Source organism: Clinocottus analis, unplaced genomic scaffold (assembly GCF_023055335.1).
Source record: "Clinocottus analis isolate CAN_PGR_092001 unplaced genomic scaffold, fCliAna1.0.p SCAF_15, whole genome shotgun sequence".
Lineage (NCBI taxonomy): Eukaryota > Metazoa > Chordata > Actinopteri > Perciformes > Cottidae > Clinocottus > Clinocottus analis.
In genome coordinates this window covers 5,391,087-5,413,229 of record NW_027175876.1, presented here as the reverse complement: position 1 = coordinate 5,413,229, position 22,143 = coordinate 5,391,087, and the positions used below count along the sequence as shown (strand labels likewise).

Genomic DNA, 22,143 nt, shown 5'->3' with positions numbered 1-22,143 from the left:
CTGCAACAAGATCCTGTTGTAAGTCTTTGGAGCTGGTCTGTGGGTTGAGTTGGACTGTTCTCACCATCCTTCGCCTCTGCTTATCTGAGATTTCTCTTGGCCTGCCACTACGGGCCTTCACTAGAACTGTGCCTGTGGTCTTCCATTTCCTCACAGTGTAAACTGACAGCTAAAATCGCTGAGCTAGCTTTTTGTATCCTTCCCCTAAACCATGATGTTGAACAATATTTGTTTTCAGGTCATGTGACAGTTGTGTTGAGGCTCCCATGTTGCCAGTCTTCAGAGAAGATGCAAAGAGGAGAACAACTTGCAACTGACCACCTTAAATATTCTCATGATGGGCTTCACTTGTGTATGTAGGTCAAGGGTCAATGAGCTTACCAAACAAATTTTGTGTTCCAATAATTAGTGCAAAAGGTATTTAAATCAATAAAACAACAAGGGTGCCCAGATTTATGCACCTGCCTACTTTTGTTCAAGTAATTATTGCACACTTTCTATAAATCCTATAAACTTCATTTCACTTCTTAAATATCACTGTGTTTGTCTGCTATATGATATATTTAATTGAAATTGCTGTTCTGAACAACCAATGATACATAAAGGAAAATCTTGAAAATGATCAGGGGTGCCCAAACTTTTTCATACCACTGTATATTCTTGCATACTGTATTATTCAGTATACATTTATATTGTACATAGTTACATGTTAATGTTGATGCTTAGTTGCTGTGTTCTACTCTGTTGTCTTTAATGTTTTTGTTTTGTTTATTTGTATATAATATGTATAAGTACATCGAGAGCAAAGTGTAACCAGAGTCAAATTCCATGTATGTGTACACACACATTGCAAATAAAGCTGTTTCTGATTATGATCTTCATTTTTATTATTTACATTACACACTTCAATTATCCCCTGACAGCAAGCAACAACTCTGGTGTCGCTTCTTGCCACTTGATACGAGTAAAATGATCTGCAGGGCACTTAAACCAACTCTGATGCTTTAACTTAAAAACAACAGGACCTCGTCAGTACTGTAATACCCCATTGAGCCCAGCAGAGGCCGACTTCAGCATTAGACATAAACTCAGAGTCACTCCCTTTCAGCCGTTGAGCCACAGCTGCGAGCTGACAACAACATCAGTAAACACACTACAGTAGCTGCCCTGAGGTCAGAATAACACACCGGAACTTTTAACCATTTCTTGAACGCATATTTTTGTTTTTGGTTGTGGAAAAATGTAATATTAACCGACAAAAATAACACATGACGACAAATGAACGTTCGGAATATTATTTAAAAGGCTGTTTGCAATTTGACTGATTCTGAAAACTAAAAATCGGTTTATAAATTAATTTTATGTGTATTACTATCATAATTATTATAATATATTTTTTACTACTTTTAACGTACATTAATATATGTTGTATTTGTTTGTTACGTTTTACTTAAATTGAGCCGTTTTATTTTTGAATTACCGAGTCACGTCTTAGGGCTACGTCGGCCCGAGACCACCTTTCCGGTTTGTCTCGGTGGAGCAGGTCACTCCCTCCGTACTGTCAGCAGCTCTGCGCGGCTCAAACTTGCAGTTACACTGAACTAACTTGACAATTGCTTCCGTCTTCTTGCAGTGTTTATTTTTTTTTAAACGATACACTTTTTTTGTATCTTTGTTTGTCGTAATGTGTTAAAAAGTCTGTGGCGCGGCCCGCTCTTCACCGAGTGGAAATACCGTTTTTAGTTGTAAAGCAGCGGGGAGAAATGTCCAGCTGAGAAAATCCTGAAAACCGCAGGGCCTGTGTTTTGTAATGATTGATCAATACTTCGACAATGGCGCTAAAGGTAAGTGCGACAACTTTCCTCCGCTGTTTTAACGTCACTCCTAGTTCCTTGTCTCCTTTCTGTCTCCCCTGACAGCTGCATTTTTACTAATAAGGCGGGCTGTGGACTCGTAGGAGACAGTTGTAGTTTCTCGCGTTGGGTACACAGTTAACGTTTCACTCGATAAGCTTCATATTAAGAGTCACAAACTGTTCAATAATCCGGGCAAGAAGCGTGTAATGGGCGTTTACGACACGTTTGTATGCAGTAAATGGGGTTTCTTTCCGATACATGGAAAATGTGCCTCATTAAGAAAGTGTCTTGTGACATTTTACTACCTTTCCAGTGCGGGTCAGCTACCTCCCGTGGAATTCTGGGACATGTAGTCCTATGCGCGTTTGTATGGCTCTGTTCATTCTGTACAGTGTGCATATATATATGTATGTATGATTGGTTGATTGTTCATTTTCACCATAGATTACACAGAATAAAGTAAGTTTTACTATTATTAATACATGTATTACAATTCTAATAACATTCTATATTTGTGGTCAAAACAATTTACATTAAGTAAGTAATATAATAATCTAGTCTCCAGAATTTCTGAAAATGCAAATATGCTTAAATTGACATATAGATCTGCTACAACAATAGGTCTCCTACTTACCTGCAAACTACACTTCCACATAACAATTGTTGAAGTAAATTGGACCAGGATTGATTTCCAAACTAGTTGTTATTTCAGGAAAGCCTATGTTGTTGATATACATGTTTTAAAGTCAGATTTAAGGTAAGCACAGATCAACTCTACAGCTGCATGTAAAAATAGCTTTTTAGTATCAAGCTGTCAAAGTTCAAACATCCAAGTGAAGTAACAATAAGTCCAATTTAACTAACATACCAATCCACATCATGCCATCAAGCTAAGAAGGTCTAGAATAGATCATCCTTTACCCAAGTTGACTAAACAGAACCCAAAGGGCTTCCACTAGAAAATGATAACCGAGTCAGTGACTCCTCTTTTGTAGTTACTGTTTGAAAACATAGATACTTTATTAATACCACAAAGGTACATTTGGTTTTTAACTTCTGGGAGGTGGCTACACTAAAATAGCTCTGTAATTAAATAGCCTTAAATTCCATCTAACTGTTTAATGAACACGTTAGTTAGATAATCTGTGAAGTTGATACACATGACATACTGACTGCGGAACTGACAATCCAAGTGAATTTGGATACTTAAATACTTGATAAATAATGAGGCCTGATCCTAAAAATCAGCCTTGAAGTCATCTGTAAAAGGCAAAGTCATATTTAGAATAGTTTTCACATCGTTACTTCTCTTTGTGGCGTGTATGTGTTGAAGTGTGACATGTGTGAGCCACAAGGGAAGGGCCGATTTGTAGATGTGGGTAAGTGTGAGAGGACCTGCAGGCTGCTGTATTAAACTGAACCGGGTAATGTGATGGTTCTGGCCTTGTTTTTGGTTGATACTAGTGCCTAATTAAGAGTCAGCATAACGTGACACATACGTGAATAACCAGACTGGCCTGTTTCATTGCATCTTCATTTAAGTCCACAACAGGTAGAACCCAGAGGGTAATATTGGGTGTGTTGGTATATGTGTGCACATGCTGATATCTGTTCATGTGCTGTCTTCAAAAAAGTGTTCATCAAACATTTCGTGAATTGTGTGTTTTTGTTCTTTACTGTTCAGGTACAAGTTTTATATGACTTCTCTGCTGAGGCTGGAAACAACGAGTTGACAGTGAAAGAAGGAGAGACACTTACTGTCACCAATAAGGTAAATCTTTACCATCTATGTATTTGTATGAATATCCCCTCTACAAAAGATCCCACTGCTGCATTTAGTTGTCTTTTGAATTTTTATTCTGCTTGTTTACGTGAAGTTTTAAAGTGTGCTTTTGTTGGTGGTTGTTTTAAATCATGTAAAAATCACATTTGGATTGGTGTAATTTTTGACTATCTCATTAGATTTTTAGGACTGAATCCTGAAAACCAAATGAAAGAAGAAAACAAACTAAAAAAGTTGTATTTTCTCCTTTCAACTTTAATTATTAGTTAGCCATAATAGTTGTGTGTGTTATAACAGGAAAATTGTGTTCATGTGACTTTTCTGCAAGATCACAATCTCAAACCAAACAGACCTATAAAGTCCCAACTCGCATGATCTCAGGCTGAACACAAACAAGGAGTGTCACAAATGCGTACAGAGGAAGGAAAAAGAGTAAACATGATGTCATTACAGCCTGTCAACAGTTCAAAGGTCACTCCCCGTGTGCTGACCTACATAGTTTTCTAATCAAAGTCGCTTTTCAGGCAATGAGAGCCTACTGTATCAGGAAAACAGTCTCTATTTTTTCTTGTCTAAATAATCTGACTGTGGAGGAATTTGTCCAGGAAGCTTTCAGTGTGTTTACAGATACTTGGGAAACCTGGTTATTGTCAACTGTGTAAATAACATACAGTATCCTTATTTGCAGTTGTGAATTAAGAGAAGCACAGCTACAGTAACACAGCTACACATTGTATTATGTATTGCTGTGGCAGCAGGGTTCAAGGGTAAATCAGAACTTATAGCAATGTGTCCTTGAATCAAAATGAATAAAATTCATAAAGAGACTTAGTTTGTTCATGTGGGGGGCTAATTCCACGGCATTGAAACAGAGTTAGCTCTCTCATTGTAATGCTCTTGGTTCTTTTGCTCTCATCCAAATGCACCAAAACTACTGGCGGAAAGAGAAGAAATACGATTACTGATCAGCCGAATGTAAATATGGGTTTTAGAGTCCTCGTGTGTTTTATCACATTCTCAGATTTCCTTTTTTAAAGTTATTTTTTCCCCCCAGTAGGATGGCTTTTGTGTGCTTGCGATGCAGACACCTACTCTCTGCTTGCCTGTTCATGCTAACATGCTGTGTTTTGGTCTCCCTCTATTTCAGAGTATTGGAGGCGGCTGGATTGAAGCACAGAACTCCAGAGGGGAGGTTGGACTGGTGCCAGAGGACTACATCGAGGTAAGATAGACAGTCTCTTACTGTGAGTTGGTGAACCACAGAAAATAGATCCGCAAAGCCATCTGTTATCAGGTTTTGATGTCCTGATGCACTATATGTACTAAATCAAAGTTCAAACATTAAACATGTTAGCCTATCAAGGCTGTTAGATATGTGCCATTACGGTCAAGGATGGCTTTCTCTTTTGACTGTGAACTGTGGTGCTCACGAAAATCACAACAGGATGTGCCTTCTTCAGGGTTTTGCTGATTAGGCTGTTAGTGTGTGTGTGTGTTAACTAACTCTGACCTCACCACAGGGATATGATTCACTCTGAAGACATTCAGAAAGAGACACAGAGAGAGTTTCATTATAAGTAAAGTTTCTGAAGTCTATTAACAGTTTAGCCTCACTCTAAACAACCACCACTGCAACATCTAACAATGTGGCGTCTGTGTGTAGAAGAGAAATTGATATTATCAGTCTGCTTTACATAGCGAACAAGCTCATGTGGTCGTGTGTGTTTGTCTGACCTTAAGTTACCTCCCCAGCTGCTCCCAGACTGTTTAGATTTTTTTTTCCAAATCATTACAAAAAATACACTGATGAGAAAGACACTTGTTGCTTATGTAACATTTAATGAAAACCATCAGGGCTCGGTCTGTTTTTCAAGCAACAGCCTTCTGTTTACTTTCATTACACTCTGCTGGTGAAAATAAGATTGGCTAAAAGAAAAGGATCAACTACAAAATTAGCGTGGTAAAGCAGATGTGGTAAAGCAGATTTGAATGTGTGCATACAAGTATCACCAGCCAGTGTTATCACACTTTAGATGCACTAAGAAAGTTTAAAACACAGTTTGCCGGGGAATGCCAAGGAGACACGATCACATTACCTCAGAAGAATGGATCTTTAAAAGTCATCAAATCATACTGGAATCTCTGACATTGTTCTAATGAGACTACTTTCTGTCTCTCCCTTTCAACTTTTTATTTGTAGTTCGGTCAGCAGTTACCATCATTCCCAGGAACTGCAGCCCCTACTCCAAGTGTAGGACATGTTGCAACTGCGGACCTGTCCATCTTTGATTCCTTTGCTCCTGCAGCAGCACCACCTGCACAACACCAGGTAATGCGCTCACGTAATGAAGGTTTGGGTACATTCAATTATTACTAGTGTCATATCATAGGCCTGCTCTTTGGCTATTTACTGACGTTTACTCCGAGTTGTAGAATAATGTACTACCTAAACCTCTCTAAGCTCAGAGGTTCAGATCCGTGCTGGAGAAGTACGCTTTAAAACCTACGACGTTGCCGCGCACAGAGCTCCTGCCGTGATCCCATGTGTCCACTCAAAAGTATGTGTAACGGGGTGATGTTGAAGAAAAAGCAGAAATGAGTGATGACAGAGCTTTACTGACATCGTGTAGCCTGTGTGATCCCCAAAGATGCAGAAGTGAGAGCAGCTGCCGTGGAAGATATTCATCGTGGTCAAGTCATTTATAACCGGCACAGGTTTTAGCTCTAGTGAGATAGAACCAAGGGGAAATATGCTCAGTGAAAACTCAAGTATTAAGCAGGCAGGAAGTTCCACAAGTGAGCATACTGCTGGATCAGTGGAAATTTGGACACCGTTAGTGCTTGATTCAAGGCAGGATATGTGTCAGCTATTATCCCTTATGCTCTTTTTCTCTCTTTCTCTTTTCCCACTCACTCTCACAAACACATCCATATCCAGCATCACTTTAACGCATCCCATGCCGAGTGTAAACCTCCAATGCTTGCGCTTTGTGTTGATGTCACCTTCTTTTCCCCTTAAGGTGGATGCTGGGGGCTTAAGTCCCCAGCCGGACACCCCCGACACCCCAGTTTCCCCCTACCTTTCGTCCCCTGATGAGGTAACCGCCACGTAGGTGTGGTGGACGAAACCAAGTCCTGCTCCCTCACTCGTTCTCGGCCCCATACCCCCTCTTTAATTGGTCTGATCGGGCAAAGTCCCCGTCCTACTCCCACTGCCTGCAAAGAGCATGACCTCACCCTCTCCTTACACCTTGCACTACCATGCACGTGCACACTCGCACGTCACCAATCGACTCCCACGCACTTTATCTCAACAGTATGAATCGGCACTACAGCAGAACTGTAAAAGCTTGAAGAGCGCGTATCTCACATATAATTGAATAATCATCCCACTGACGAATCATCAGACTTGAACACAGGCATTTACCCCACAATAATCAGAAACTCATGAATAATCTTCAAAATGATTTCAATGCCATTTTGACTGTTGTAGTGAATGTTATCTACTTATGTGTAGTGAAGGTGCTGCTGAGTGGTGGTCCTTACTGCACTGCTGCGTTCATTTGTCATTGCAGCAATTGTTCTGTATGCCTGTGCATTACGTGGTGGTTTAGGTGACCATGCACTAGTTCTGTGTTCAGGCAGCTCATTACTTGGTTAGCATTAACAACCTACACGAGGCACACATACTTGCTGCATGCCTATGCCTACGTGTTTTCATACCGGTTCAGTATGTCGTCCCTGCAAGCACGGCATGCAGTTGCTTGTAAGTACTGTAAAGACATGAGGCTGGTAGTGTTTTTGTGTGAGTGTGCATATTCATATTGTAGACAAATGTGTTTACATATGCAGCGTTTTGTAATATTTTTATATTCGTAGTTACTGCATGTGTTCAGCAGCATTTACAAACTACACTCTGAACAAATTCCCCGTTAACTCTGCGTCTGATGTGTTTGAAAAAGCATGTTATAAAATGACTACTGTCAGCTTCTCATTATACAGATTCCAAACTGGACTGAACTCATTGTGGCCGCCTCTCCATACTTAATCTGTCATTATTTCCTCCCGCTCTAACGTTTCCTCTCTCCGTCTGCTCCAGGCTAACGGTAATGACCCCTGGTCGGTGTGGAACACGGACCCCTCAGGGGGCTCCAACAATAACTGGGCGGCCAATCCAGAGGGCACCCAGACTGGGAAGAGTACCGGGGACCCCTGGAGCGCCGTATCCCAGGGCCACCCTCAGGCTTACCAGGGCCCAGGTAAGAACAGCTTCTCAGTTAGCAACCACAGGGGCCTGATCTTAGAAACACAGTGTCAGTACAGTGAAAACACTGGTTATGACCTTGTTCTATTCATACAATGTAAATATAAGGTATTTTAGTTGCACTACTCTCACTACTGTTATTCAAAACCTCATGAGAATTTAAATCAGGAAATAAAGACTACGCTTCACATATGTCGTCCTCGAGGGCTTCCGCTTTCTTTTCAAGTTCTTATATTTGTCTCCTGTCTAATATTTTTAAGTTTTAAATATATGTGTATTTGAATCTAAGATTCCTGAACAGACATAATGGTCCAAACAAATTAAATAGAGGTTGCTAAAAAAAGCCGTTATACCGCTACATTGTGACTGCATCCAGGCATGGCAACGTCACACACTGTTATAGGTTTGCATCACAGAGCAATAAAAGAAAGACACATCTTTATACTCCGAACAGAGAAGTGTTTCCTGTCCTCAACCTAACCTGATACTAAGTGAAATACATTGAGAATACACAGCAACCCTCTTATCTAACTGTTTATGATTTGCAAATACAATTTCATCCATTTCTTTAAAGATTTGCAATAACTCTCAGGTGTGGTTCTGCTCAGTTGTCTGTCTCTGGTCATTCCCACCACAGAGACAAGACAATCAATTCATGCCTGAAAAAGTTATCCTCACTCATGACTCAGGAGGACAAATTACTTTTTTAACACTCCAGTTGGTATTGTAAAAACAAAACGGCGAGAACAAATAGGACAGAGAAGAATTAACAGAATTGTCCTTTCTTTCCTTCTTGGCCAAAGACATCTACCCGTATCCGTACCTTAGCGCTTACACAGGTATCCCGTGCATCGTCTGGTGGAAGCCTTTTCCAAAGTTTTGTGTGTGTGTGTGTGAGCTGGCAAAAAATACCAACAAATAGTTTATGGAACTTACGTACAGTTTTAAAAGCATGTGTGTGTGCAGAATTCCATTTTTATCCTAATATTAACACTATTAACTTAATTGTGATGTGGTTGACCTCTGAAATTGAGTGTAACTGGATTAAATTGTATCTCTGGTACATGCGGCATATTCGTGAAGTCACAATTAACAACATGACAATGTGGAAATGTTTGACTGACTTTTGTTGTAGTTGGGTTTGTTGATGAGTTTCATAATGAGTTTGAGTTCCTGTTTGAGAACAGAAAAAGAGTTGTTACGTATTGCTTACGTGGCTATCTATGTAGCTAGTTTTAACGCGATGTGTTTTGTTGTTTTTAAATCTAACAGTTTTTCTCTGAAATTAAAATGCCAATAATACAGTGATTGCATTTTCCCTTTGAAGACAAACTTAATCATTTTTAAAGTGAACGACTGTTGAGAAAATCATGCTATGCAAATTATGTCATGTTTTTAGGGATAGATAATAATCGAGTATCACAAGATCTAAGTGCAATATTTGCAACTAATTTGTTTTGAGTAACACTGGAAATGTTGTGTAGATGCTAACACACTTTATAGAAATGCACGTCATTCCATAAATGCAATTTCTCTGATAGCTAATAGGCGACTGCTGCATGCTCTCAAACTGGTGCAACTGCATCCATTACCTCTGGACAATTCTCTTTCTAATCTAATTTTCGGAACCACAGAGTAAGGCTAAACTGTATTTTTCCACTTATTAAATAAGAGTAAATGACCCTAATTGGACTTAGCTATTCCACTATTTCATCTGCTTTTGACAATATTATTCAGACTTTTGCTGCAACACGTAGTTGTCTCTCTAACACAACAGCAACTAATAATTTGAACAATTAATTTAATTAACAGAATTTATGTTTTTATTGTCTGTTCCGGCTTATGGTTCATTAATTATTAGAGCAGACGCTGCTATTTGTATCATTTAATCTTCCGCAGCAGCGATACATTTACAGTTCCTGCACATTTACACGTTTTACAGTCGGTTCCTGAACACAGTTTGTACTCTCTGTGCCTAAAACACAACCATGTGTGCATGTATCTGCTCTCAGGAGCGGAGGACGATGAGTGGGATGACGAGTGGGACGACATGAAGTCCACTGGAGGTTACGCCGAGTCAGAATCTGGAGATGGTGGCGCGATGCAGAGGGGAGGAGCTCATGCGCCTTCAATGAAAATCTCCCTCAACAAGTAAGACTTAATAGAACAGTAAGACAAGTATTGTAGAAAAACAAAGAAGCAGAACAGTGTGCAGGGTTCTAAATCGAAATATTTGGATTCAAACTATTAAAAAGGCTTTGTAATAAGATTAAGCTGAAATGTTTCTTTAAGAGGTTGGTTTATTTTTTTCAGGAATGTCACGGTCACTCCCAATATCTATGTACACCATTGTGGTTAATTTTAAAACTTCTCTTTGAGCAGGTTTCCTGGGTTCTCCAAGTCTGGTCCAGAGCTCTACCTCTTATGCAAGCAGCTCACGAAGAGCAAAGAGAGGTTACCAATCTATGTATGTTATGTCTAAATACCCATACAAATTGTTTTTATCCCATACAATGCAGAGTAGCAGGTTTCTAAACCTTATGTTTTATACTCAGATAGGAGAAGTTGGTCCGGTGTGGTCTTACCCAGAAACTCAGCTTGACTGTGTGGTGGCTGATCCCAAGAAAGGCTCAAAGATGTACGGGCTTAAGAGCTACATTGAGTACCAAATCACACCCAATGTAAGTATCAAGTACCGCCGCACCATTTTCATGTCGCATTCAGTAAGATAAATATGGTAAAATAGCGAGAAATGTTTTTTATATGACTTACAGTGTCTATAATTCCATGTGTTTGGTTTGCAGACCACAAACCGACCTGTCAATCACAGATACAAGCACTTTGATTGGCTGTATGAAAGGCTTCTAGACAAATTTGGGTCAGCCTTCCCCATCCCGTCTTTACCAGACAAGCAGGTGACGGGTAAGTGTGGCCAAGACACAAAAAAGATGAACGTTGCTGAAGATGGTATGAATATGGAATCTTTGCTGTGCACCCCTCTATTCCAGGGCGATTTGAAGAAGAGTTTATTAAGATGCGTATGGAGCGGTTGCAGGGCTGGATGACCAGGATGTGCAGGCACCCCGTTGTTTCCAGCAGTGACGTATTCCAGATTTTCCTCACGTACAAGGATGAGAAGGTGGGCTATTTCTCCTCCAGTTCCCTTTGTTCCTAACGTATTTTTAAAGTCTTTTATTATTATTATTAGTGCTTGATTAAAATGATGTATTGGTGCAGGACTGGAAGACGGGGAAGAGAAAAGCAGAGAAGGACGAGACAGTGGGAGGGATGGTCTTCTTCACGATAGAGCCTGAAGCTGCGGACCTGGATCCCGTGGAAGTGTGCGTTTCATCAAACTTTACTCAAAACTAAAAAGGCACCGAGATGAATTGTGCGGCTGACAGTTTGCTGCATATGGTTTAATGTATGTAAAATGTGTCCCTCGTCCACAGGGAGCAGAAATGTGAGCAGTTCAGCAGGTTTACCAAAGCCATGGATGACGGGGTGAAGGAAATCCTCACAGTGGGCAACGAGCACTGGAAGAGATGTACAGGCCGTATGTACACTATCGAGCACTAAAGCTAAATGTTTTAACACACACAGGCCACACCTTCATGTTAAACTGTAATTACTGTTTGTACAAGGAGTGGTTCATTACGTTGAGTGTTTTGTCAATTTAAGACAAATCCATTCACACAGTGTGTGTCTGTCTTCATGTTTCGTTTCTTCCCCTCCACAGCGTTGCCGAAAGAGTATCAGAGAATCGGCAAAGCCTTTCAAAACCTCTCGTCTGTCTTCACCAGTAGCGGATACCAAGGTACAACAAATGCAACCCGTGTATTCATCATATTTGTAGTAGCTGACATTCATTACGTGGAAGACTGTTTTGAAACAAGTTGGCACACAGACACTGTTAAGAAATGTAGTGACGACATATTTTAACCCCTTCTCGGCTTCAGGCGAGTCAACCCTAACGGACGCCATGACGGCAGCAGGAAAGACATATGAAGAAATAGCTCAGATGGTGGCAGAGCAGGTTGGTACTACTATGTCGAAGTGTTTAGTGTTTTCATTATGTGTTTTTATTCTCACCCTTAACCTTTACTTCTATCGTCCTGACAGGAGTGTTAAATGTACTACACTTGTTTTCCATCCCGTACAAGGCAGTTTATTTTAGACTCGTTTATCAACCACATTGTTTGGTGTTCACTCTCTAAATAATCATTATATCTCTCAATGTCAGTGAGCATTTCCTGCTTGCAATCAGTGTTTACATCCTGGTTGTGGCATTCTAGTGGCCCCTTTTAACCCAACGTCCTGTCCGTGATGCCTGTATCTTTAAAGGAAGAAGTCACTGTCAAACCTGTGTCTAGTATTTCCTAAACGTTGTTTTGACCCTCTTGTGGTTTCTCTGAGCGTTCTGTGTGGGCTGATGGGTTTGGTGTGTAATGAAATCAAACTTGGGCCTTTTTTGATACCCATGCAGCTTCCAGAGGGAGGATTCATCTGGTAAGCGTTTGCTGCTCCAGACACTTTCTGTCAATGTGACTGTAGAATTGTTGGCTTTAATTTAGCTGTGCTTGTGATCGTCTGGACACGGATGGAGCCAAACTTCTACAACAATGCAGTGTATCTGTTGAACTTAGGCTGCAAACAGCGTCCACTTGATTCATGGATAAGGCAATAATGAAGGTGTTTAATTTGATATCCAGATGTACTGCAGCATATGGGAATATAGCAGCTTAATATTATTGCCTCTTCCAGTACTACATGTTCTTATTGTACTACAGCAACTCTCTTTTAGTGTATGGCTCTGCTGGATGCTCAACTGAATCAGTGGTCTCTTAAAGAAACAGTGTGTAGGACTTAGGGCGGTTTATTGGCCGAATTGCAATATATCATTCATAACTTTGTTTTAATTTAATGACCTGAAACTAAGAATTGTTGTCTTGGCTTAGAATAAGGAGTTTTCTCTACAAAGGAAGTGGGTCCTCTTTATAAAGTCTGCCATGTTGCACCGTTACATTTCAACAGTAGCCCAGAAAGGACAAACCAAACAACAACTCTAGTGGGAGCCTTTCACGTTTCTAAGCTACCTGAAGGCCACCATAGTTAAAAAGATACGAGTGAGCTGAATGGTATTCAGTTTGACTTAAACCTCACCACTAGATGCCTTTTAAATCCTATACACTGCTTCCTTTTTTTTTTTTTGAGGTATTTTTTTTTTTTAGCCTTTTTCTAGGCAGTTTGCCCGTTGTTTTAAAGTTAAACTTTGGGAAGTTACTCCTATGAGGTAATGTTTCCCTGTGTTCTTGCTTATCACTTTCACATCTCTGGCATTTCCTGTTTTTCATTTCAAGTTACATTTTTCTGTTTTCGTCTCTGTCCATCTACCTCTCCTCCCTTTACAGCCCAAGAAAGACCTCCACTTCGTCATGGAGACCAACAATGAATACAAGGGTCTTCTCGGCTGCTTCCCTGACACCATCGGATACCATAAGGTACACTGGGAATGGTTACACAAAGGCTTATAAGAAAACACATTTAATGGGGTGTCTCATTTATATGCTGCTTAAACTTTCAAGCTTTGCCTTAGTAGTGTTTAGTATAGAAATTGGACAGCGCTACGGATGTTTGCTTTCCTAAAGTCAAATTATATTGCAAGTCAATTAATTAGATCACTTGTTTAGACTGTAGCTAGTCGTAGTTGCTGGTTGAACCCAGTGAAGAAGAGTCTTAAAAGTTTCATTTATCTTTTTTAATTCCTTCACCTTATCTGGATGCAGCTGAGTTAAATGTTCTTTTGTCTTCCAACTATTTTTAATTCCCACAGGCAGCAATAGAGAAGGTGAAGGAGGGGGACAAGCTTGTGGCCGCCGGTAAAATTACCCCTCCGGACAAAGTCACTATGGCTAAACGAGTCAGCACCATGTCGTACGCGTTACAAGGTAACACTCACTCAGAAACATTGAAGCGAGTTTTCCTACTTTCCTAGTTTTCCTAGTTTTACCGTCACATGATATCTGATACCTGGTTTCCCCTCCTTGTGTCCCACAGCTGAGATGAACCACTTCCACAGCAACCGCATCTATGACTACAATAGGGTCATGCAGCTGTATTTGGAAGAGCAAGTCAAGTTTTACGAGACGGTAAAGCAGTTTCATCGACCATCTATCAGAGTAAATTGGAGTCTGTAACAGTCTGTGCTCGTTGCTGCCTGGTGCTCAGCGGCCTCTGATGTGAGTTTTTCTCCTTCTGAATCTGCAGATTGCTGCAAAGCTGAAACAAGCACACGGTCAGTTCACGACTATGTGAACGCAACCACCTGTAGTTACTCACTACAAGACGAGAAGAATTAAACCAGCTCAACATCCAAAATATTTTCCCTTTCACCGCGTTCCTTTCACTCCCTTTAATTTAAACGTCACTTCTCTCTTTCTGTCGCTCTTACCTCGTCTCTTTACTGCTCATGCCAACAGTCCCGGCTCGTGGTGTTTCTTTTGTCCGCCGCTCTCAGAGGTTTATAAACAGTTAAGGAGCATATGCAGCAGCTGAAAAGGCTTTGCCGCTTTCTTTTTTTTGGGCCAGCAACGACAGCGGACCAAGACTCGTGTTGCACACGGCCTTTCCTCCGTTCAAGGTCTGCGGCTCGTGAGACAGGAAGTTGATACCATGAATTGCACATTGCATTGAGTTTCTCTAATGCGTTGCAAGTTAAGTTTTGTACAGCTATAGGTGCCAACATGCCTGTGCTCTCATTATAGCTACTTATTTTAAAGCAATACACTGCTGTTTTTCAATGGAGAAAATTGTAAAGGAATGGTTTGACACATGTTGTCTGCACGGTAAGGTAACACCCAAAAAACAAAGCTGTTCTCCCCTCGGTCATTCGGGACAGCAGAGGCGGGGGATTTCTGAATGCAGCACTGTCGACAAATCAGAGCTCTATTGTCGATTCCTCAGCCAATATTTGAATTTTTTTTGCCTCAGTGCTGTTAACGTTTGAGAGAGTTCGGACATATTCGGTAAACACAGTGGAGTATTCCTTTCATGAATCCATAGAGTCTTGAAAGAGCCGTCAAAGACGGCGTGTGTTCTCTCGATGTCCTTTGCTGGCAGGCCCTAGCCCCCTTTTCATCCTGCACTTCCTCGTAGAGCTAACAGGAAGCTCCACCTCCTTCCAGTCTTTCCCCTTTTAGGAAAATAGAAATGGCTGACTTGTTGTTGAATGTTGCCCCCCAGGCTTCGTAACATGACACTGCAGTTTACATATCAGGTTATTTGACAAAATGTGGGATAAATAGTAGTCAAGTTGGGGTTGATTATTTTAAGCGTTGTGTAGTAAAGTCAAAAGTCAGTAACTATAATGCCTTCCCTGCTCTCCTGAAGAATGTTTGTCTTTTTTTTTTTTTGGACCAGATTATGGTGTTTTATATGAAGATAACAGCAACGTTAGCTGTAAGAGTATGTACTAAAAGAAGAGTTTGGGACAGAGCTATGGATTACGTCACGTATGCAGTTTTGCTTTTCACCAGTTTTCAATCAGTCTCTAATCTTGTTTTCTTATCACTTGATACATGAAAAAATATACATATATAAATATATATATTATATCTAACCTATCAGGTGCTTCTTTTTCACTGAGATACTATTTTATGTATAGGAGTATTTGCAATGCAGTGTAACTCAAAGAGGAGCAAAAATTCAGTTTGATTTATTAAACAATGATTTGTACTCATTGGGAGTTTGTTTCTTTGTGTGCGTTTCCCAAAGAAACCTTGTCTTGTTCTCCGCATAGAGAGTGCAACACACTACGCATTCTCTGACTCGCTCACAGTAAAGCCCTTCTTCGCTTTTGCAGATTCTTGCGTAGAGATGGATGGGAATGAGAATGAGTCGGCAGCCTGTCCGAATGGTCAAAGAGTGTGTTTGTGCAGTTTGTAGTGGAGGACGTGAAAGGGCTCTTTTACGCCACATTCAGCTCTCGGCCCCCATCAGGTGCAGCTGGACGTGTCGGCCACATAAAGTACAGATCTTGTACAGCAGACAGTACATGCATTATTGGTGTTTAATGTGTTCTAGTATCTTTTGGGCTTATTTTAGTTTAAAATGATTTTTTTAGGAATACAAATAATCTCACACTCAAGTCAGTAAAACATTTGTAATTTAGTTTTCAAGTTGCTTACAAGTTTAAAGTGAACTTAGTACAAATCTGCAGCTGTTTTTTCCCCCCTATAACCTTTGACCCAAAGACTTAACCTCCGCTCAACACTTTCCTGCTATGTTGACACAGACTAAAGGTCTGTACAAACCCATATGTGAAGTAATTTGAATGTACGTAAGACTTACTGGATGCTGCAGATAAACAGTTGTATGTGTACTGTATGATAAGAGTTATCTTTTATTTTCACCGGTCACAAATGTTCTTCAGCAGAATCCTCTTTCAGAACTTGTCTTTTGGTTTAATGTCATTTGTAACAATTTCGTATATATGTTTATTGTACAATCCATACAGTATGTATACACAGTCCTCATAGCACTTCTTCTCTGCCATACCCTATACTGTGAGAGAGTAGCGCTTATCAAATCCAAGGGTTATTATAGCTAATACAGTACAGTGTTCGGATGTTTTAGTATTGAAACCGTTTTTTATCTCAACAAGAATTTTACACAATGGATTAAACTCATAGTTGGCTGGAATTGGATATAAGAGTAATCATAAATATAAGAAGAAGATAAGTACAGACCATATGCACATCATTTAATAAACAGTTTCATGTGGTCTTCCTGCCAGTTGCACATGCCTCTTCTGGGAGCCCCTCTGTCGACACATCACAAGAACATCCCGTTTTTAGTTTGTTTTGGCTGGGTTGCTAATAGTCTGTCAAGTATTGTTGTATTAAACTAAAAGTACAAAATGGAAGTAGAAAAAAATGGAAGAACGTGCTTCCTCCGTGTCCCGAAAAGAACTCCACAGTATGAAGTTCGTTGCCCAAAAAATATGCAGCACAAAAAAATGTCCACCGTTTTGAGAACATCAAGCATATAGCAGTTGCATGTACAGCGGTTCAAAAATAGCAGGAGCGAGGCCATTTTTGTTGACATAAGTGACATTCAGTTCCTCCTTCTCCGCGGCGTCCCCGAGAGATCTCCACGTGAGCCCTCCAGCTGGCGTCGTTCCTTTGTACTCCCTGTTGTCACGGTGCCAGTGGGTCACGGTGACAAACGGGTTCGGAAAGAGCGAGGTCGGATCATCATGCTGACTTTGCGTAGGGAGTAATAGTCAGAGTCTCTCCAGGAGTACCAAACGATCCCATCAGGACCCAGCGGCCCCCGGCCTTGAGGGGTGTAATGGCCTCCCTGCAGGATGGGAGTAGAGTAAACCTCCTGACTTTTAGAAACATAAAGTGAAGTCACGGCTGCATGTGTACACTCACCCTGTAGTAGACGCCGTTAAGGTTGGCGTAGAAGCACTGATTGTACCACCACCCGCCGTGGGAGATCTCAGCGCAGATGTTGCCACTGTCTGGGGTGCTGAAGCCCTGCTTGTCGTGGTACCAGCTGAAAGAGTCCTGCACTGTCCCACTGAAGCCCGACACATGGAGACGGTACTGATGATCCTCATCTTCCACACTACAAACACATGAACACGTACATCGGGTAATTACACGAGAGGTAGAGATTGTGGCGTATGTTTTGCAATAACACACAAGTAAGTCAACTGTTTGTGTGTACCTGTGCACGCTCCCTACCTGAAGCTCTGGTAGAGGGCATGTTTGTGCATGTTGCTCCAGTCCTCCAGGTCGATGCGGAGGCTGTAGTCTCCCTGGGTGCTCAAGTCATGTATGTGGTTGTTGCCCAGCCAGAACTCAGAGTGCAGGTCCCCAAAACCGTCCCTGTAATCCCTCCAGCTGCGGTCGAAGCTCAAGGAGCCATCGGCACGCCGCTGGATCACAGTCCAGCCCCCACCTGAGACAAAAAGATGATGTGACACTGAAAGGGAAAGAATATGCCTCAGGGGCAAAAGATGGGAAGACAGGATCACAGTAACCCTGGAGTCGATACTCTCATGGACTAAAACATGGCCTGCCCCTTTTGTTTTTGTGTATGCTATACTCACCATCTGTGTCCATATCACAATAGACCTCCACGGGCACACCGACCAGTGATGGCACCACTGTGTAGAGACCTGATCTCCTCACTCCATTGTAGTAGATGGAAGCGCAGTCTACGGGACAGTTCCTCACATGCTCTGAGGGAAGGGAAGCGTGACACAGGGTCGAGAAGGAGTAAATCAACATGGTGGGGTTGGTGCCATCTGCTGGACAGATCATGGCGCACAAGACTATTTCATGTTAACGCTTCTGAGGGGAGTGTACCTGAGTGCCGAGCTTCTTGAGCGCTCATCAGCGGGTTGGGATGGAGGATGTTGATCAAGCACCCGGGGCTTTTTCTTACTTTATCCACCAAAAGAGTGAGATTATGGAGGTGGTTCTAAACAGAAATACAGTGAAACAGTAGAACCATCAAAAGCCACCCAGTGCACGTTCCACCTTGAAAGTGAAAAAGCCTTATCCTCATGGTAAGTGTACCTGCAGGTCTAGGATCAGAGTGCCCTGAAGGTGCAGCAGGGTGGTGGCTTCGGTGTAGTGATGCTCCAACTCATGAAAGCGCTGCTCCAAGGAGGTATTTATGTGGTTCCTCTCTTCACTCTGAAAACATACATGGATATTGCCAATCACACAAGCATGCACACAAACCAGTCAATACCTGTGATCTGTACAAGAAACCATTTATAATGGCCTGAAATCTGTCACCTTTACCTTTAACAACCATCCAGCCTAGAATTGACATATTCCAATGTATTGCAATACACACATTGAACCTTTGAACCTCAAACATGGACAAAAAGGACGAGCCCTCTCTTATAAACCCTCTCTATTCCTAGCCTTGACATGGAGGATAACACTAACACCCATTACCACGAGGCCCGGTGCCCTGTCCCCTGCCCTCTTCCCATGTACAACACATCCGACACATGAACCCTCTCCAACATCCAACTGTGGCCACTGAGCCGTGCAGCTGAGAGTCTGTGTTTGTATAGGCTCACTGCCTGAGCACATGAGGCAGCACGTGGAAGAGTAGGAGGCTAATCCTGTTAGTGACTAAGGTCAAGGACATGTCGGGGGGAAGCCAGCTTGATGATCAGGCACCACATTACAGTACAGAACCGTACCAATGTGTTTCCTGCACGAAAATATGGAGCAGGCGCGTATTTTTAACCGTTCCACCGCGATATTTAATCAGAGTATAGAGAGATAACAAAACTGGGAAAGTTTACTCCTTTCAAATGCAGAGTGAAAGCACATATTGAATCAATCCTATGTTTATGTCTCATCTAAACTGTCTCTCAACCCTAAAAAGAGGACATTTTTGGTCTGGCTCTGAATAAATTAAATTGTCACACACATACATGAGAACAAAATAGCTTTACTTTTCCAAATGAGGTGAAAAAGGTGAGTTCTGTCACCTGTCCAGTCTGTAAAAAGGAGCTGTCACATTGTTACATCCGGTGGACTAAAGCGAGCTCTCAAAGCACTTGAAAGGATTGCTGCTGATAGTTGACCCAGGTCTGCTAAGTCGATATGGAGATCTCACCCGCAGCTCCAGGACGTTGATGCGGTGCCGGTGGTTTCTCAGCTCCTCCTGCAGCCCAGAGATGGTATCCTTGAGCGCCACGATCTGCTGCTTCCTCTCCTCGTTCTCGTGCAGCCAGTAGGAAACTTCGTCCGTGCAGCGGAACATATCCGGGCATTTCTGCTCCTCCAGCTGAGGCAGCGTGGCCACCAGCCGACACATCCCGTCCTCCATCACCTGTCAGAGGACAGACAACGCTTGACTTCCAGACCGGCTGCTGCTCAGCAGTGTGTTAACATATCTTTCTTTTTCTAGCAGTTCATGTTGTGGCCTTAAAAGCTGATCATGTTTTTACACTAGACGCTAAGAGAGGACTTTAAAAACTTTACTTCCTGAATTCATGCTGATACAATCACATTATGTTATGATATATTTGTACTGTTTGTACTGCAGGATAGCTTTCTATCTGATTTGTGCAATGATGCAGGTCTATAAACAGTGCGTTTTATATCAATATGGTATTAAAATACCTTCATTTTTCATTCATTATATGGCTAATTTATCAATAAAATGTCTGAGAAATTGATTTTCCAGAAAGTCTACTTAATCCTGATAAAGGTCGATGTTGTGATATTAGATCGTATACGCGTCAGGGGATATATCCTTAACACCGACGCTTATTTTCAATAATAACATACCTCAGTTTTATGGTAGTTGATCACACTAATACAGATACAGTATTTAATAAACACATAATTATGGATTCTAGTTGATGATCATCGGCTTCACTCGAGTTACTTTTCAGATTCACACGGGGAAATATAGTATGATGCAAGTTTTGGAATTAAATTACTCAAAAGTATATAAAGAAGAGGAAATCGATTCATCACGGCCCAACAGTTTAAACGTAATATTTTAAATAACTGTCCAAGGCCCAAGGAGGTAAACATATTACATGTTTTACAAATAAAGCAAACATTTGAGAAAAATATGAATATAGTTTGTTGGAGCAGAACCTAGTGATCTCAAGACCCCTCAGATTTTTCTTTAGGCCTTACCTCTACATCAGGAACTGTACTAAACTAGCTGCAACATGACCAAGTGCATTACTAAACTGCTACTTGATATATCAATATTAGCTATCTTATACTGTAATAGATAATAATATCATCAGTTACAGAGTAAGTACTTTTTCCACCGCTGCTTTCTTACACGATTGTTTAGTATTTCTGGCAGAGAACTAAATTCCTAAAGTGGGAGATGCTTTCACACAGTATCTCACACCTTTCCAGGGTAAAAGGAGGAAACGGCCGTTTGTTTAGAGAGCGTCTCTCTGCCATGTGTTCAGCGTGCTGTCATTGAGTACCTGGTTAGTGTACTCCCCACACTGGGATCCCCCGCCATTGCGAGTGGTTGTGTTCATGTCGTCTGCCTTGGCCTCTGGGAGCAACATGATGAGGATACAGAGAGCAGAGCACACGCTCCAGCCGGGAGGGTTGGTCAAAGACAGGAGAGACATCGCTGCCACCCGGTTAGTCTGTCCCTGCCTTGTCATTGGACGCGAGGACGAGACACAGGAGTGTGCGCTTCACCGTGTGGGGCTCCGCTGGCTCTCCCTACAGGGACAGAAACTGAGAAAATGAATCTTCTATGCTTGTATAGAGGAGTTTTGTCTATTTCATTAAGCCATCAAGATTCATTTTGGCATACAAAGTCCTTTCTCTCTATATCTAACACACTTTTTCCGCAAAGTGAGATTAAAGAAAGAGGAAGGTCATCCCCTTACTTAGTCTATCACATTACAGTAGTAGGTCTCCAGGTAACTCAATTAACACACACACACACACACACACACACACACACACACACACACACACACACACTCACGCACACATGCAGAGCTTCCCTACGTCACTTGTTCTTAATGCCAAACAGAGATTTTGATTTAATTAAGATGAATTAGCAGGCATGTTCACATTTTTCTAACTTTTTAAATCTTTCTCAATAACACAAACATAATCAGATACATCACGACAGAATATGGCATTGTCCATAGAGCAAATAGATTTTTACTGTTCTGATGTAGAAAGTGTAGTAGTCTACTCACCCTAGTTACAGACCGTCTTTTACCCCATTCCCGACCCATTTCAGGCCGAGGGGTTCTCTCCATTTTCTTCTTCTCCTTCCTTATGTGTCCTCCTGTAAACGATCTCTCTCTCTCTCTCACTGTGCCTCATGCTCTTCTTCTCTTCCTTGCTCTCCCTTCCTCTCTCTCCCTCTCAGTGTAGACATCTTAGAGCCATAATCCACTTCTAAGAGGATTCACAACGGCCGAGGGATGGAGGGACGCAGATAAAGAAGGAGGTGGTAATAAAATGATTGATAAAAGAAACACAAGAAGAATAAAAAAGGCTCAATACTCAATTATTTTATAATACAACTTGAGTACAAAACAACTTTACAACAAATGCTGTGGCAATATGTACTGCATTGTATGTCATAGTTGTAAAGCTTTTGGGTTTGTTTTGTTTAAACAAATATTGTGAATATCACAATTAACATGATAACAGGTAAAATAGTTTGTCAGGTTCAGAAAAAATAGG

The 22,143-nt window shown here is 41.4% G+C and overlaps 2 protein-coding genes across 3 annotated transcripts; one reads left to right on the top strand and one right to left on the bottom strand.

Annotated features, from left to right (window-relative positions):
• Positions 1 to 1,504: 1,504 nt before the first annotated feature.
• On the top strand, positions 1,505 to 14,283 carry snx9b (sorting nexin 9b). 2 transcript variants are annotated; one of them, XM_068577274.1, is made up of 18 exons: positions 1,505 to 1,844; positions 3,541 to 3,627; positions 4,787 to 4,861; positions 5,840 to 5,968; positions 7,739 to 7,898; positions 9,916 to 10,054; positions 10,283 to 10,370; positions 10,459 to 10,584; positions 10,708 to 10,825; positions 10,912 to 11,042; positions 11,141 to 11,244; positions 11,356 to 11,459; positions 11,643 to 11,720; positions 11,863 to 11,939; positions 13,315 to 13,404; positions 13,737 to 13,851; positions 13,961 to 14,052; positions 14,171 to 14,283. In XM_068577274.1, the coding sequence occupies exons 1-18, from the start codon at positions 1,833 to 1,835 to the stop codon at positions 14,216 to 14,218; spliced, it is 1,773 nt and encodes a 590-aa protein (XP_068433375.1). In that variant the 5' UTR covers positions 1,505 to 1,832; the 3' UTR covers positions 14,219 to 14,283. The 2 variants fall into 2 exon arrangements, with proteins under 2 accessions (XP_068433375.1, XP_068433376.1); XM_068577275.1 differs by having other exon boundaries at positions 1,506 to 1,844; positions 10,286 to 10,370.
• Positions 14,284 to 16,347: 2,064 nt separating this feature from the next.
• si:ch211-203k16.3 (fibrinogen-like protein 1) lies at positions 16,348 to 21,059 on the bottom strand. The gene is made up of 8 exons (XM_068577341.1): positions 20,907 to 21,059; positions 19,562 to 19,777; positions 18,496 to 18,615; positions 18,283 to 18,397; positions 18,024 to 18,155; positions 17,656 to 17,872; positions 17,341 to 17,536; positions 16,348 to 17,263 (listed from the first exon to the last, which is right to left on the bottom strand). The coding sequence occupies exons 1-8, from the start codon at positions 21,057 to 21,059 to the stop codon at positions 17,117 to 17,119; spliced, it is 1,296 nt and encodes a 431-aa protein (XP_068433442.1). The 3' UTR covers positions 16,348 to 17,116.
• Positions 21,060 to 22,143: the final 1,084 nt, after the last annotated feature.

Excerpts from the sequence above, each read along its gene's own strand:
- si:ch211-203k16.3 (XM_068577341.1), bottom strand. The coding sequence starts at position 21,059 with ATGTCTCTCCTGTCTTTGACCAACCCTCCCGGCTGGAGCGTGTGCTCT. Across the intron at positions 19,778-20,906 it reads GTGGGGAGTACACTAACCAG|GTGATGGAGGACGGGATGTG; the intron begins GTACTCAATGAC and ends GTCCTCTGACAG. Across the intron at positions 17,873-18,023 it reads TTGTGATATGGACACAGATG|GTGGGGGCTGGACTGTGATC; the intron begins GTGAGTATAGCA and ends TTTTTGTCTCAG.
- snx9b (XM_068577274.1), top strand. Across the intron at positions 10,371-10,458 it reads AAGAGAGGTTACCAATCTAT|ATAGGAGAAGTTGGTCCGGT; the intron begins GTATGTTATGTC and ends TTTTATACTCAG. Across the intron at positions 10,585-10,707 it reads AGTACCAAATCACACCCAAT|ACCACAAACCGACCTGTCAA; the intron begins GTAAGTATCAAG and ends TTTGGTTTGCAG.